We start from the raw sequence: 15,935 nt of genomic DNA, 5'->3' as shown, positions 1-15,935 counted from the left end.
TCTTATCCGGCCAGAGCAGAAGAGTTGTAATAAGAAAAAACACGTCTAAAGGACGCTATAAGTGGAGAGTGCGAGTGTAAAAGTGACTGTCCAATAGAGGTATTTGTTCAAATCCGAGAACCCACACAATTTCTTGTCGTGGTGCCTAGCAAACATGCGACAGTATGTACCTAACTGTGAACAGCATTTTTCATATTTCGATGCGGATTAACTGTACCTTGTGACAGGGCTAATCCCACGTCAAAGGAGTCCATAAAATACAAAGCTCCAAATTAATTCTAATGGGAAAGAGGCCAGAGGCCTAATACGAAAGGTGGAAGAAACAGAAGAAGATGGGAATACAAAAACATTAGTGAAATTTAAGCTGTTTCAATTGCCACGACTGCTGGACGCTCAACCGGTAAATTAATTTCCCTGGCTTCGTGCTAGCACGATGATTGAACCACTATGTTTGTACGAAATATAAAACGATGGACGTTTCGGTAAACCTGGTAAAAGGCGGATCCGTAAAGTATTAAGGAGAAGATAGGCCAGAAGCGGCCGCAGTACAAGGGACTTAGTCCCACCCCACTAGCAATACAAAAATGAGAAGACAGGAAGAACTAAAAGAAAACTGAAATAAAAAGAAGCAGATGATGACGTAGCTACTGACACGCACGTATCTTATCGCGAATACACTGGCAGAAATAACACAGTCTTTAGGAACTGTGAACAAAACGCTGACGGGAGTCAAGGCAGAAGGTGAGAGGAAAGATATTTATAAATGTATTATTCTTTTTTATTGCTAGTGGGGTGGGACTAAGTCCCTTGTACTGCGGCCATTTCTGGCCTATTGGCCCAGCCCCAGATGATAGGTGAGGGTGATTGTGGAGCAATTGGTGGAATGAAGATTGGCAGGGGAAACCGAAGTACTCGGACAAAACTTGCCCCAGCGCCACTTTGTCCACCACAAATCCCCCTTGACCAGACCCGGGATCGAACCCGGGCCGCCGCTGTGGGAAGCCAGCGTCTAACCGCTTGAGCTATGGCGCGGCCCTATATCAATGTAACTTACAGTGTTATCATAACAATTCATAAAATAAGACAGCATACTAGAGTGACAACAGTTGTTACAATATTGTCGTAGTACTTTTTTATTAAACATTAAATAATTAAGTAAGAGTATTAAATAAATTTTATCGGTGTAATCAGTCACATATTTCACTGCATCAGTTTCTTCTGAACTGATTCTACTAAACCCTAATATCTGTAAGCCATGAAGTGAAAGAAAAATATCAGTACTTATGTACAAATACGTACATACTTATGTGCATACCTTCACTTAATACCACTGGATATAGGTAGAAAATGTGTAATCCATTACACTGACAAAATATATGTCTGTTTAGAGCAAATTTTCCTGTAAATTTGAGCACACGACAGGGTTCTTTGTGTGCGACAAAGAGACCCTTACAAAGTGAATATATCAAATAGAAATACTTGGCATGCCAAATAAAATGACGTTGTATGTGTTGCCACTTCATATAACCTGGATGAAGAAAATGAAACGCATTCGTCTCAACCGAAATGAATACATTTTTATTCACATGCATGGGCACGTTCTACAGAAATCTGTTTCGTTCAAGTCCGTACAGCCGTTCAATTTTAAAGTTATAATAATTTTTCCGGCATTCAGTATTTCCTAGGAAATGTAGAAATTAATTAGGGATATTGCCGTTTTCTTTTCTGTCTAATGTGCTGTTGCCAACTGTTGAATATAACTCTCTGGTCAAGAAAGTACAGAGTATTTTGGCGCTTATAAGAACTGTGGGGACGGGGAGTACTAATAGAGCTAAGTTTTCTCGCTGTTGATGCCGGCCAAGGTGATCTGTGCTTCGGCTTGGGTGAACCGCAGCTGGCCGCTCGGCCCAGAATGGCGGAAGTCGCGCGGCCACTCCCGATATTTCTGTTGGCGCTGAGTTATCCGTAGTCTGCATTGTTCTGTGTCGTGGTCACCAATTTGGGGTGTCGTTGTTTGAAGAGACAGCCATTTATTGAACTGTTATATAAATATTTATTGTAGGTGTACAGAATATACTGTAACGTGGACGGCGCAACAGGAAGCAGAGTTCACGTGACCCCTACTTCCTGTTGCGCCGTCCACGCCGTAAAATGCTTTTGATTTTAATTTTATCTTTGAAGAACGAACCAATCAGGTAGGGTGAGTTCTTCACCCAGCTTCTTAACATCCAGCGCCAATTTGTCCAATTGTCCGTGTTGTAACGTGTAACGTGCTTAGCTGTTCACTGTTGCTATATTTACCAAGTGAAAATTAACTGCACAAAAGAACTACACTTATGTAACAAGAAGTTCAGAGTCTTAATGAAATGAGCATAACATAAAACGTAACAATGATTTCAACGCAACCTAAACTCATTGAACAATGCTTTTCATCTTCTTCTTATATAGGCTTTCCTGCCTCTTCTTGACCCTACAGGGACTCGAAATCCGAACCTTCGGTCGTCCAGCTCGTAGCCAATCGCTTTACCGACTACACTTTCCCGACTCCCCTTTTTCGCGCTATTACACAATTAAATCATGTCCTTATCTAAAAATAGATCCTGTTTCTTTTGTCCGCTTCAGCATTCGGTTGAATTCTGCTGTTCAAGTCAAGTGACTTTAAAGTCAGGCGCAGTACAGGTAAAGGGTTTCCTTCGCCGCATGTAATTACTGGCGACAGTTAAACTCGTAAGTGGCTCAGATTCGGATGAATACGAAGTAGAAGATACCCAAAAGGGATTACTGCAAAGTCTAAACATACGGAACAATATCCAGGTTCACTATCAGCTATAGCACATACACTTACTTACTTCCGTATTCGTATTCCGTATTGAGGGGGTGGGTTTCCCCATGCACTTAGACCGATACTGGTCCATTGTGCGTCCCCCTTTAATTTCTACTGTCTCCATACCCTACCGGTACTGGTGCTTACTATCAGCCCCTTTCTGCCAGCGAAGTTCCAACCTCTTACTGCCAGTGGAATCTAATAGTTAGTCCTTTTCTGTCAGCGAGGTCGTCCCTCCTCTGGCAGGGGTTCCTAGTCCCTTTCTGCCAGCAAGGTTTCTACCCTCTACTTGGCAGTGGTATCTAATACTTTTTAGTCCCTTTCTGCCAGAGAGGTCCCCCCTCCTCTGGCACTGGTATCTGATACTTCCCCCATCTACCGGAGGAATTGGAAACTACTTGGGCGGGAAACTTGACCTAATTTTGCTCAGAGATCTCTTAGAGACATGAGGTTCTTTTACGTGCCGTAAATCTACGACACGGGACCCACGGCTTAAAGTCCCTCCCGAGGACTTGTTCCCTGAATTTTTCCGCCCTTAAAAATTCGACGACCTCCGCCGCGTATTTGAACCCGCGTACTACGAGTCATGAGGTAGGAACGTTACCTCTAGACTACGGAGGCCGCTTACTTACTTACTTACTTACTTACTTACTTACTTACTTACTTACTTACGACGTATGGATGACGAATCCTGAAAGGTTTTAGTATTTAGAATTTGTTGTTATACATGCCGAATACGCATTTTAGTCATTTTATAATGGGACGTCAGGGCATGCAGTGCAGTAGTTTGACGTGGATAGAGACACACCTGAAGATGGCACATTAGTGCCGAAACATGTAGTGTGAAAGTGAAGAGAAAGGTGAAATTGTGTGCACTGTAAGACGGTTAGCAAAAATACACATCATGGACATGAATCAGTGCAACAGAACGCTAAAATGTAACGTCACACAGTGGAGTTTTCATGGTGCAAAGGCCGCCAGAAGCGTGGAGCGTAGATTGTTATAATTAGAGAGGGGAAAGCGTAGTGAGAAATGTAATAATGAAGCTCCACTGGCACTTTACCCTAGGGGAAACAGCCCCTTTGGATATGAGACTAGGCGGGGCCCAGATATGGTCTGAACGCTGAGAAGAGAAATATCTCTTGCCTCTGCCGGGAATTGAATTGAGGCCGCTGTCCCGAGGAGATATCACGGTTTCTATGTTTGTTTCTAGCATACACTAAAAATAAAAATACGCTCGGGTACATTTTGGCAGTTTTTGTAGAGAAGCCATCGGCGATTAGGCCTGAAAGTTAGGAAATGGATGCATGGGGTCTTTGTATAATTGCTCTATTGCAAAATTGTCTTAAGCAAAATATAATTGCATTTTGCTCTAGAACTTTTGTTTGGAACACATTCTGCTATGAAGAGTTCTTCTGTCTTCTGGGACATAAAGCCGTGTATCCATTGAAAATCAACGGACGTTTTGAAGGAACATGTCGCCCCCATCTTCAGGGTTTAATATCCGTTGAATTTCAACGAACAACTGGGGGGTTATACCCCAGAAGACAGAAATTTTCATAACCACATCTGTCAGAACTTCAACTCCTACGTTTTGCTGTGATAAAGTTAGAGAACTGCGTTCACGCATGTACGTATGTCTTCACCAAAAGTGAGGTGACTAGTTCCATGAAATTCGGTGCATCCATTCTCAGGCTTTTCATACATAGATATATACAGAAGAACCGATTGACTGATGAACGGAAACATTTCTTAGACTAGCGAAAAAGCCTAAAATAACTGATTTTCTTATGAAGGTTGTTGCATTCTCTTTGCGTAAATAGTCAGTGACTTCTTGGGTCGAAACACGTCCAGGTTAAAATATATTTTGTGAAATAATAGCTAATATATTCTGTGTGACTGCGAGAAAAAAATCATTAAGGAACGAAGTTGAAATTACAACTTTTTGGAAGCCCTATAGTTCACGTTATCTGTTAAAGATAAAATTCCTTTCCTGAATCAGACAATTCTATACTCGTATGATGGGATAATAGAGGATTTTTAAATCCCTAGACTTAGATACTCGAATGCTTCAAGAAGATGCACAGACAACTGTCCATCTTCAAAGTTGCAAAATATTGGCCCAGTAATCGTCTCTCTGCCTTGAATACTTATTGAGATACCGATGTACAAGTTTCACATGGGAATATGAAGACACTTAAGGACACTGACAGTCTACAGGCGAGATCGTGCACACCACTTCACTGACGAGCGTTACTACTCTGGTCTCAAAGATGAGGTGTCATTAAACTAACTGCATGGAGCAGAACTTTTGATAAGCTTATAGTCGACCGGCCGGTCAACATTTAATTCCCTATTCTTGATCAAACGCGAAGGGTTTTTTACCGTGTGCAGGAGTAACCCACTGGATTGTATTCTGACAGATTGGGCCGTTTCTAGGAGACGAATACGTAAATGTGTTCCAACCAACGAGCATCCAGCAATAGAAGGACGTCCAGTGCTAGGTAAAGGACCGGTAAACATATATCACAGCAACAAATGCGCAACAATAGGGCGTCCATTGTCAGGCAATGCAGGAGTGGACACGCCTGACAACAATACATGATATCCGTTGCTGAGCAGCGATGTGTTTTCTGTGGGTGATCAGTGCCGAGCATATAGAGGGAGCAGTGAAAACTGTTAGAGAGGTTCGACAGGAAGGCGTTCAAAGCAGCTCAGCAGTTCATAGGAGTTCAAGGCAACTGAGAGACTAGTGACTTCTACACGGTTCAAGAGAAGATTATAAGAGTAGCGAAGTTCAAGGACTGACAGACAGAATCCAACAGTCCCGGAGGCTACAAACGAAGATTAGACTTGAAGCATGAAGACTTTGCTTTATGTGCTATTGTTCCAGTAATAATTTCGAGAGTTATAATTCTTTGTGGTTACAACTAAAGCTTGTCCAATAAAACAGCTCCGTCAAATCCGTAATCCGTTAATTATTTGTCAGGGATACCCGAACATGTGACCGTATTTGGAATTAATTGAGTGGCATTCTCAGTTCTATCGATTCTACGAACGCTTATGTCTACACTTCCGGTCGCGTTTCCCTAGTAAAATTGTGTATGTTACACTTCCGCCCATTCGTACTGACATCCTAGTATTATTTGGTGAAGAATACAAAGCCGTTTGCCGGAAGCAACTAGTGTTCCGTTATTATTGCGAGCTTGTGTTCGAACCTCGGCCAAGTTACCCGACAGAGTTGTCCATTTCCTGAGTTTCTCCGTCCGAATGCCAAAGTAGCGTCTCCACACTTGGCGCCACACCCGTTAGTAATGATACGTCATCTTAATTCACAGCCCAGAATACAATATCTCTACGATTTCACCACATCTTATCGCACCGCACGCATGCGCACTTACCACATAGCATTAGCATGTAATCTTATATGATAAGGAATTCAGCGAGATAATAACTTAAGCGCTACCTACAAGAGATATGAAATGCTTGGATGGCTGATTGTTTCTTGATTTCTTCAATTTCTTCTCTCACACACAATACCAGATTCAGATTGGCGATCATTTAAATATCGAATTGATGCCCCTCCAGTTATGAACTTTATTATAATTTTCTGTTTTGCTATTGCCATTTGAGAATAGCAGGCATTCAGCACCATAGCAATCTTCACCGAATCATTAGACCCATGTAGCAGACAAGATGTACTTGCGTAGTAGAACACAGCGTGCCATTCGGCGTGACATTCGACATCGGTGCTCTCAGTCGTTAATCGTGTACGTTTTCCTTTTTCATTTGTCAGTGAAGTGAGCGGGCTAGGAGAAAATGAGCAAGATGGCGCCCAGAAAGATATTCAACACTCTTAGTGCCATTAGTACACATTATTAAGAGTATTCTTGTAACTGCTATTATTACTACTACTACTACTACTACTACTACTACTGCTGCTGCTTCTTGTAGTAGTTGTTGCTTAGCGCAGACCACATTAAAAACAAGTCACGTGATAATTATCTCGCCATTCCATTGGCTCCCTGATTGTGTCCTAAAAACAAGCTATTAACTTTCGTTCTCTTGTTGCTTGAGTGCTTATCGCGCCGTTGCCTAGCTATACACATGACAAGATATAGATAACATGGCCCACGTACCTTGCACTGAACTCTTTTCAAGTCATTGTAAGCAACTTCTCTGCTATGATTTGAAACGTTGGTTAGAGGGCTAGAGGGAGGCCAAGGGTTTGAAATTCAGTGATGGTGCAGGCGTCTACAGAAGTTTTGATTCCTTTTTCAATCTAGGCTCTAAAAGTTCTGAATATGCATGAAAGACTACTTTGGCTTCTAAACCAATACCGTTTTACTTCTCGTGTATCTATAAACAAACGTAATTTACGAAATTACAACAGCATGCTCCCAATGAAGAAAGAAAAACAACAACATAATTTTGATCATTCCTCTGATATACTTAGGTTATACTACATAATCCAAATGCGTAAGTCAGTGAGACTCATTACAAGAATGAAAAGATATATTATTTGATTTCTAACACGAGACCAAACTGTTTCTCTTGTAAAGTCTCCTAGATGTTTAGATCGCAGTATTCGTATGACAGGACTGTCAGTCTTTTTTATTGCTAGTGGGGTGGGACTAAGTCCCTTGTACTGCGGCCACTTTTGGTCTATTTTATCAGCCCCAGATGATAGGTGATTGTGATTGTGGAGCAATTGGTTAAATGAAGATTAGTAGGGGAAACCGAAGTACTCGGAGAAACTCTGCCCCACCGTCACTTTGTCCACGACAAATCCCACTTGACCAGACCCGGGATCGAACTCGGACCGCCGCGGTGGGAAGCCAGCGACTAACCGCTTGAGCTACGGCGCGGCCTTGTCTGTCAGTTTAATCCAGAAGAAAATGTTTTATAGATCTTTTATAACAGCCAAAATTACAGTACCAGAGGAAGATCTATTACAAATTCAGAACGAGCCATCGTCTCTTTAGTCCACAGGGCAAAGCTATAGAGAATCTGTGGGAAGAACATGGACCTCAATGGAAAGGTGGCGATAGTGACAGGGGCAGCTAACGGCATCGGCCTGGCCACCGTCAAACATCTGTTGAAGAACGGCGCCAAGGTAAGCACAATCACTATACGTATGTACGTAACGAAATCAGCTTAGTTGGGCCTTCATCCCGGTTGTTATTGTACAGCCACACTGATCCACGCGACTGGGAGCTCTGTAGCATCATAACCGAGCAGTAATACTTGTCTTGTTTGTGATGATTGCTGCCCATACTTTGTCCAGTGGCCTATCAAATTGTTCGGCAACCACGTGTCGAAATCAGGATTCAAGAGACGGTGAATGTAGACCAGTCTCTGGCAGCTTCGCTAAACGAATACATATCATTACTTCAGAAGTCACACAGCTGGAAAGTTTCCTAAAATGGAACCACATTGGCAGTTGTGCTTGCAGTAGGATTAGTCAGGTCCTGATTTAAATAGATCTGAGTTCGCTAAATGTTTAATTTCCAGTCTTCAGCAACACCCATTAACTGTGACAATTTGGGTAATGCCGATATATTTATTATCCCTGTAGGGTGTGGCGATGTGTGATATTGACAGTCAAAATGGCGAAGAAGCTGCTTTGTTGGTTACCAAAGAATATGGAGAAGACCGAGCGATCTTCATCAAGACTGATGTCACAGAACAACAGGATTTGGAAGGTCAGTTGGGCACATCGTTGAATATGAATTGTTTATTTTCAAACTGTCCCTCTGTGCCCATATCAAGAATTGGATCCTAGATTTTCACCGATTACCTCCTTAAATTTCACATGACATTTGTTTCGTATACGGTCTTAAGCTGTACTTCCAGTTAGTGTTGATTAGTTACGGTCTCACGTGCAACACTATGTTCTGTAATATTTGTTAGCTTTAAAGGTTTAAAGGTCCATCACTAAACGTTTCGACCAATGTGGTCATCATCAGGTGTTAAAATTTTTGACTAAAAAACTGCTGTCTTCCCGATGATGATCACATTGGTAGAGAAGTTTAGTGATGAACTTTAAAACTTTAAAAAGGTTAATAAATTTCATAGAACATAGTGTTACACGTGAGACTGTGGAACTAATCGATACTAAATGAAATGAGCAACAGAATGCTACAATATTATAACGGATTTCATCATCGCGTTGCCAGGCAACAGCTCTGTAAACATGGCCCAATAAGCAACAGTAGAGGAAGCTGTGTTTTATCTAGATCCGACCGACGCTGCAATAGGCTGACTGGGTAGCGACAACGTGGCATGTGTTTACTGTAGCTCCATGTCCGTTGAGGACGCCGGTTTGATTTCCGATGAGATCGCTGGATGTTTTTCAAACGACCTAATCCTTCCAGCCGCACTATGGCCCTGGGGTCGACTGAGCCTCTAACAGAAATGAGTAATATGAATGTTCCTGGGATAAAGAGCGGTCGGCGCGTAAGGCTGACAACCTCACCGCCATCTGTTTGCCGATTGTCTAGAAAATATAGGAGCTTAGACGTCTCATAACCCTATGGGCTTCTACGGCTCGTCACAGGGACAGCTTTATATTTGTTACTATTCGCTTGTATATAGTCTAACGCACTGACGGTGATGTTAGTACATAATATTGCTGCATAGAATCGCTGTCTCTTGTTTCAGACGCCTTCAGAAAGACGAAGGAGACTTTCGGCAGTATCGACATCGTTGTCAACAACGCGGGGATAGTGGGCGATTATCGCTGGGAGAGAGAAATCAAAATAAACGTGGTAAGGGCTAAATCATATAAGAAAGGTGTACACATCTGTGCCGTTTCGGTTCGGAACAGTCATGACTCTGCATAAGAAGCCGAGAGGAAGCGTTACAAATATAAGTACATATGCAAAATGTTATCTGTCCAAAATATATTAACAAATTATGGATAACATGTGCTTTTACATATTTATTGCCATTAATCATAATTCCATCAAACATTAAAACAACTGTTCGCACTATATGATGGTTTCGCTAATTAACTTCGTGGGGCTGAGTCCTTGAGAAGCTACCAGTCCCTCAGCTACTCAAGAATTTCTCAATATTTTATGAAACTTGAATGTTCATTACCGTGTTCACAGGATCCTTCCACTGGTCCCTATCCTGAGCCAGATCGATCCAGTCCATAAAACCCAATACAATTTTTCTTTCTTTATTTGGAAAAATAAAAGCAGGCTTAAGAGATCACCTTGCTGCGTGTCTCTCCGACCGAATATCCGTGTGTCTATTTCCCTCCCATATTTTTTGTTAGATGACTTATGAGGTCACATAGCTGTCTGTATGACTTCTCAAATATTTTCCGTGTTATATGAAAAAAAGGCAAGCGATTAGCTCTTTGCAGAATTTATTCTTCTATTATACAGGCTCTCCTAGTGGTCTCGTTCCTTCTTGCTTTCGCACAAAAATCCCATATGCATACCTCTTATCCTCGTGCCTGCTACATGCCGTGCCCAACTCATACTCACTGAATTCATCTTTAAAATTATATTTGGTGAAGATTACAAGGCCGGTCACGGTAGCCGAGCGGGCTAAGGCATGTACTGTCTTCGCTCGCTTGGAAACCGGGATCGTGGGTTCGAATCATACTCAGGGCATGGATGGTTAGTTAGTGTGTGTGGGTTTTTCTGTGTTTGTGTACAGGTAGAGGCCTTGCGACGAGCTGATCATCCGCCTAAGGAGTCCTACCGAATGTGTAAGATCGAGAAAAACCGAAGTGAACGGTGAAGTTCATGGAGGTAGGCCTAGGCCCACTGGGGCTGTAGTGCCAAGGAAAAAAAAAAGTATCAGAGACCAACTTTCATACCCACACAAAATACAGGCAAAATTATATTTTCGTATATTACAATTTTTGGGGATTTGACAACAGGCGAGGAAACATGAGGTTATGAACTGAATGGTAGTAAACTTTAGTTCAATTCAATCCATGTGCCATTTCCTCATGAATCAATTTTTTATTTTTGTTACTCTCATTCCAAAATATTTTGACTTTGCATAATTTCTAAAGGGCCTATTAATTATTTTATGTCATAATTTTGACCTGTACTTTGGTAACGAAACAAGAACATATGCATTTACTGCAAGATCAACTCCTTCCTAGCGTCAATTAGAGCTTCTATGTTTTTCTTTATGGCATTTATGTTATCCCACAAGTACATGTATATCATCAGTATAGACCAACAGCTGATGTACCCAATTTATTTTCAGTTCAACCTCGTTTACCTGGACCTTCATTATGCGTAGCATATAGCAGAGCGAAGTTAAAAAGCAAAGACGTTAAAACATCTCCATGTTTTAGACCATTCTGAATAGGAATCGTATCACAAGTATGGTTAACTATGCGGCCTTTGTTATAGGTTTTATTTAAACACATTTTAATAAGCCTAAATTGTCTCGTGGGCTCGCCAAACTCTATTAGAATATTGTACAATACTTTCCTCCTAACTGAATCATAGACGTTCCTCTGAACAGGTGATGTACTGTCTCATTGTACTCATTTTCTCAAATATCTGATAAATGCAAAAATTATAATCAGTAGTTGATCTGTTATATCAAAACCCACACTGGTGATCCCTAGTAAATTTGTCTGCATATGGGCTTAACTTTGACAGACGGATATTTGATAAAATTTTGTATGAAGTTGGTGGCAGTGATATTTCTCAATAAATATTATAATCAGCGTCATTGCCCATCTTGTAGATTGGTACAGTGAGTTCTGCCATTGCTTTACCATATTCCAAAAGTAATAAAGATGGATATATATATATATATAGAGAGAGAGAGAGAGATTTAGGGGACATAACGTAGTAGGTATAGCGACTGGCTACGGACTGGACAGCCGATAGGTCAGAGTTCGAGTCCCGGTAGGGTAAAAAAGTGTTCTCTTCTCCACTTCGTCCAGACCGGCTGTGGGGCCCACCCACTCAGCCTCCTATCCAATTGGTACCGGGAGTTTTTTACCCGGGGTAAAGCAGCAGGGGCGTGAAGATGACCACTAATTTCCAGCTAGCGCCGAGGAATAGAAAATTTGGAACTATATATCCATTCCCGCATAAGCCTTCATGGCGTAGTGCTTCATTCGTTAAACACAGGAACAACTTTATCTTACCAAGCGAACGGCCAAGGACATCTTTGTCAATCATGGAGTTATCCAGGACCTGAACAATAATCATTAGCGTGGTTTTTCATGAGCCAATTGTTGATTTATGTTAAGACAGGAAGGTTTTTTAGCTGTCATGGACAACAGAAGCGAGATTTTTGTTTGCTGGTTGATTGAGGACCATAATTTGGGGGGATCATGAACAAAGGGTTTAATTTTGATATATTTAAATCGGAAGGACTGCGAGATAAGATGCAAGAGGAATTTGGAACCTGGAACTTGAAACTTGGAACCATCTCACCGTTTGCTTGGAGATAGCAAAACTAAGAAACTGTTGTCACCCTGTTTAATTAACACATATGGAGGGGTGAAAATATAGCTTTATGCATTCTTATGCTCAGCAATAAATGGACGTAAATAGTTAGCTTCACGCTTCGGCAGCATTAACTACAGCACCCGTCGGATAGACGGCTGGGTGGTCCTTAGAGCTGGTCTGGATGCTGTGGAGATGAGATAAATCTCTGACTTTACTGGGTATCGAACACCGAACTCCCGGTCATCAACCTGTAAAATAGTCACTATGCTCACTGAGCTCTATCGGCTCTGTAATCCTGTAATGAACATGTAATTACTTCTTGCTTTTAGGAAGGAGTTGTCAGAGGCACACAATTGGCCTTGGAGTACATGGGAAAACATAAGGGAGGAGAAGGTGGGGCAGTGGTTAACGTTGCTTCTGTCGCCGGTTTGGGTCTGAAGAGCGCTTGTCCGGTGTATGACGGAACGAAATTCTTTGTCGTGGGATACAGCCAGGCCATCTCTGTGAGTTTAACTGATGTTTCCTTAAAATATACATACGATATTATGCTGCTGCAGATTAAAAAAGAACTTAAATGACACAGCCAGAACACTTCCACTGTTTTGCGGGGGCAGCTGCCTAGCAACGCCCGTTGTCTCGTTTGTTTCGCGATCGTTGCCTAGCAATGGGTCTATATGCCACAATATTATATTCAGTTGGTAGCACTTGTTAGCATTATTATTTCACACACATTAATCACAGCTGCCCAATTTGCAATGAATTTGGTTAATAATTACATTAAATTAAATCACAGAGGAGTTCATGACCATGTGTCTACATATATTTCGTATCTCAAACCACTAGAGATTTTAATTAAATTTGGTATAATTTTATAATACCAAAATTTGTCGGGAAAATTCAGTTTTGGGCCGTAGTTGTCAATTAGCACTTGAATTAACATAATCTCTGTGTCGGAATAATTAAACTTCTTTAGTCATGGTTCCTTGTATAAGATATGGTAACATTATAAGAATATCTATCTTGCTGTTATATGTAATTATATATGCAACACTTTCGATATAGCGCAGGCCTTTAGAGAAGATACACTACTTTGAGCTCTTTGACGTACATTGATCTATGTTTAAGGTAGGTCACGAATTACATTGAACGCTCAAATGCGTTTATATTTGCCAAAAACCTTCAGTATAAAAGTATATCATAGTCCTCTCAAGAACTTTTGTAACATTCCGTGACCAAGATAACGATGGATAATATCCAGTAACACAATCATAGTATTAATATACCATCATCACTGACTTTTAATGCTGAAGAAGTTGTTTATTCACCTTCATGCGTCGAGCATTATACCTACCCCCTCCTTAAATTTCCAAATGCTGTGACTGCTACAGCCCGTAGTCCACGAAATATATCTAGAATTTTCTACAGGTGTAGGTTTAATTCTGTATAATTTTTGTCTGTGTCTCTGTTCTAAAATTACTTTGTATCCACGAGGTTTAGATATTCTTTAATTGTCAAACAAACGTATGATTCAATGGAGATTAACTTCTATCTGTTCGTACTTGAGGACAGTTTTCAAATGCATGTGTGTGTGCCAGTTTCCGCCGCTGGACAAGAGCCACGGGGTGAGAGTACTGTGTATCTGCCCGGGATTCACGGATACCCCCATAGCTACTGGAGTTCTTAATGCCTACGAGAATCTGAAGGTTGACACAAAGGAAATTATGTCATATTTCACAATGCAACAGTGAGTATTCTTGGTAACTAGTATAATTGGGCAGAAATGTAGTGTTAAATATGTCGGTAGTGGACTCATAAGGGAAATGTTCAGTAATATATGATATTTGAGATTCTAGTAGCATACAATATTAAGGATATGATCTTCTGCCATGTGACGACGTATAGTGTGGTAGATAGGTACTAGTGTTCCAGAGGAACCTCTTGCCTCCTTCCATAAGATAAAGATTCTGTAGATGAAGTTAGATATGTATCTGACCGACTATACGGCGTCACACCACGGACTAACATGGCTTCAAGTAACTACCAATCCAGAAATTTTAGTTAATTTTGCAAAGTGTGTATATTACCAGATATATTGTACTTCGTATTTTATTATGAAACAAAAGTGGAAAATGTAAACTGCTTCTATAACGTACACTTGAGCAAACGAGAGAAAACAAGCAATCTTAAAATGACTGAGATGAGTTCCTTGAAGTCACGACTAAGAGCAATTAACTACAACATTATGGCGCATGAATAAATTATGAAATGTAAATAAAATTAAGAATTTGTGGTAGGATTTCTAAAGCTACTTTAATTTTAATAAATCTGTTGTAATACAGGAGAACTAGAATTATAAGTGGTTCTGCTATGTAATGAGTGTTTTGCAGGTTCTATATATTGATTTACACTACTTGGACTTTTGTCAAAACTAGCTTTAATTTTCCTCATTTTTTCAAACACTGCAACATATGAAACGTGTAGATTACTGTGTGTAAGTAAGCTTTTTGTGTTCTGTAGCAGTTTAATAAAATGACAGAGATTAGTATGTTACTGCAGAGTCAGTTTCATCTGTTATGTCGATTTACTTTATACCCATGATTCCATGTCTCATTACGGGCACGTGAGTGTAACTGGTTTTATTGACATTGTTTAAAATGTATAAAATAGCTTTCCCATGCAGAAAATCTCAATCTCTTACAGACCCGACCATGTAGCAGAGGGAATTGTGCATATCCTACGTGAAGGGGCGACCGGAACTGTCTGGGTGAGCAACAATTGCCAACCCGTCTATCAGGTCGACTTCCCGGAGCTTGTCAAACCTTAGAATTTCATCTCATCAGCAGAGATAACTAACCTACGCCTGTTACCGTACCGCTGGTTTCTTCACCACAATGGATATATTTTCTGTTCTGTGACAGCCAAGCATACATCAGTCTAAGAATCAAATATTCAATCTTCTTAACTGTATATATTGGCAGTGCTCTCGTGGGCACATATATTAAACCGTGGTAATATGATTTTATTAAGTGTTGTGCTTGATTCAATATACTAACACTCTGCTCGATAATACCCATTGTCTGTTATATAGGCCTGTTTTATATACACCACCGAGCAATTTCTGACCTGTATATGGGAGAGACACAGTTCGAATCACGGCCAGAATTTCGAATTTCCCGAGTTTCTGTTGTAATCGTGAGTCACTCCAGAAAAATTCCGAGAGAGGTTTCAAAATTAGACCAACACTGCTTCCTTCCCTAACGTCCGAAACTCACTGTCCATTAATCGTTCCATTATTTGACACTACATGGCCTGAGTTTTTGATAGCTTCTGCGAGAATGTTTTAAAAATAAACAGGATGGATTACGGCTTTTAGATAAAGACGAGACGATGGATATGTCCAAAAATATAATATCTGTACTAATGTACCATCAGTACAAATATTTGTACTATTAATATTCACAAAACATACTGTATTAGTGGTTTATAATTGTATTGATATCCTTCTGAAGACGGTCTATAAGACCGAAACATGTTAAGGATAAGATATTAAAAAGGAGAAAAAAACATCAATTACACTAGACGGAATTAATTAGCCTTTTATAATTCAGTAAATAAGACTTTTCATGGAGTGTTGAAGTGGAGGGATAAGGACAAGGGACAGTCAA

The 15,935-nt window shown here is 40.6% G+C and overlaps 1 protein-coding gene across 1 annotated transcript; it reads left to right on the top strand.

The window, feature by feature from the left end:
- Positions 1-645: 645 nt before the first annotated feature.
- Positions 646-15,296, top strand: LOC111865952 (15-hydroxyprostaglandin dehydrogenase [NAD(+)]). The gene is made up of 7 exons (XM_023854393.1): positions 646-741; positions 7,810-7,940; positions 8,403-8,529; positions 9,488-9,594; positions 12,600-12,773; positions 13,866-14,014; positions 14,971-15,296. The coding sequence occupies exons 2-7, from the start codon at positions 7,848-7,850 to the stop codon at positions 15,092-15,094; spliced, it is 774 nt and encodes a 257-aa protein (XP_023710161.1). The 5' UTR covers positions 646-741; positions 7,810-7,847; the 3' UTR covers positions 15,095-15,296.
- Positions 15,297-15,935: the final 639 nt, after the last annotated feature.

Source organism: Cryptotermes secundus, unplaced genomic scaffold (assembly GCF_002891405.2).
Source record: "Cryptotermes secundus unplaced genomic scaffold, Csec_1.0 scaffold3338, whole genome shotgun sequence".
Taxonomy (NCBI): Eukaryota; Metazoa; Arthropoda; class Insecta; order Blattodea; family Kalotermitidae; genus Cryptotermes; species Cryptotermes secundus.
This window is presented reverse-complemented; position numbering and strand designations above follow the sequence as displayed.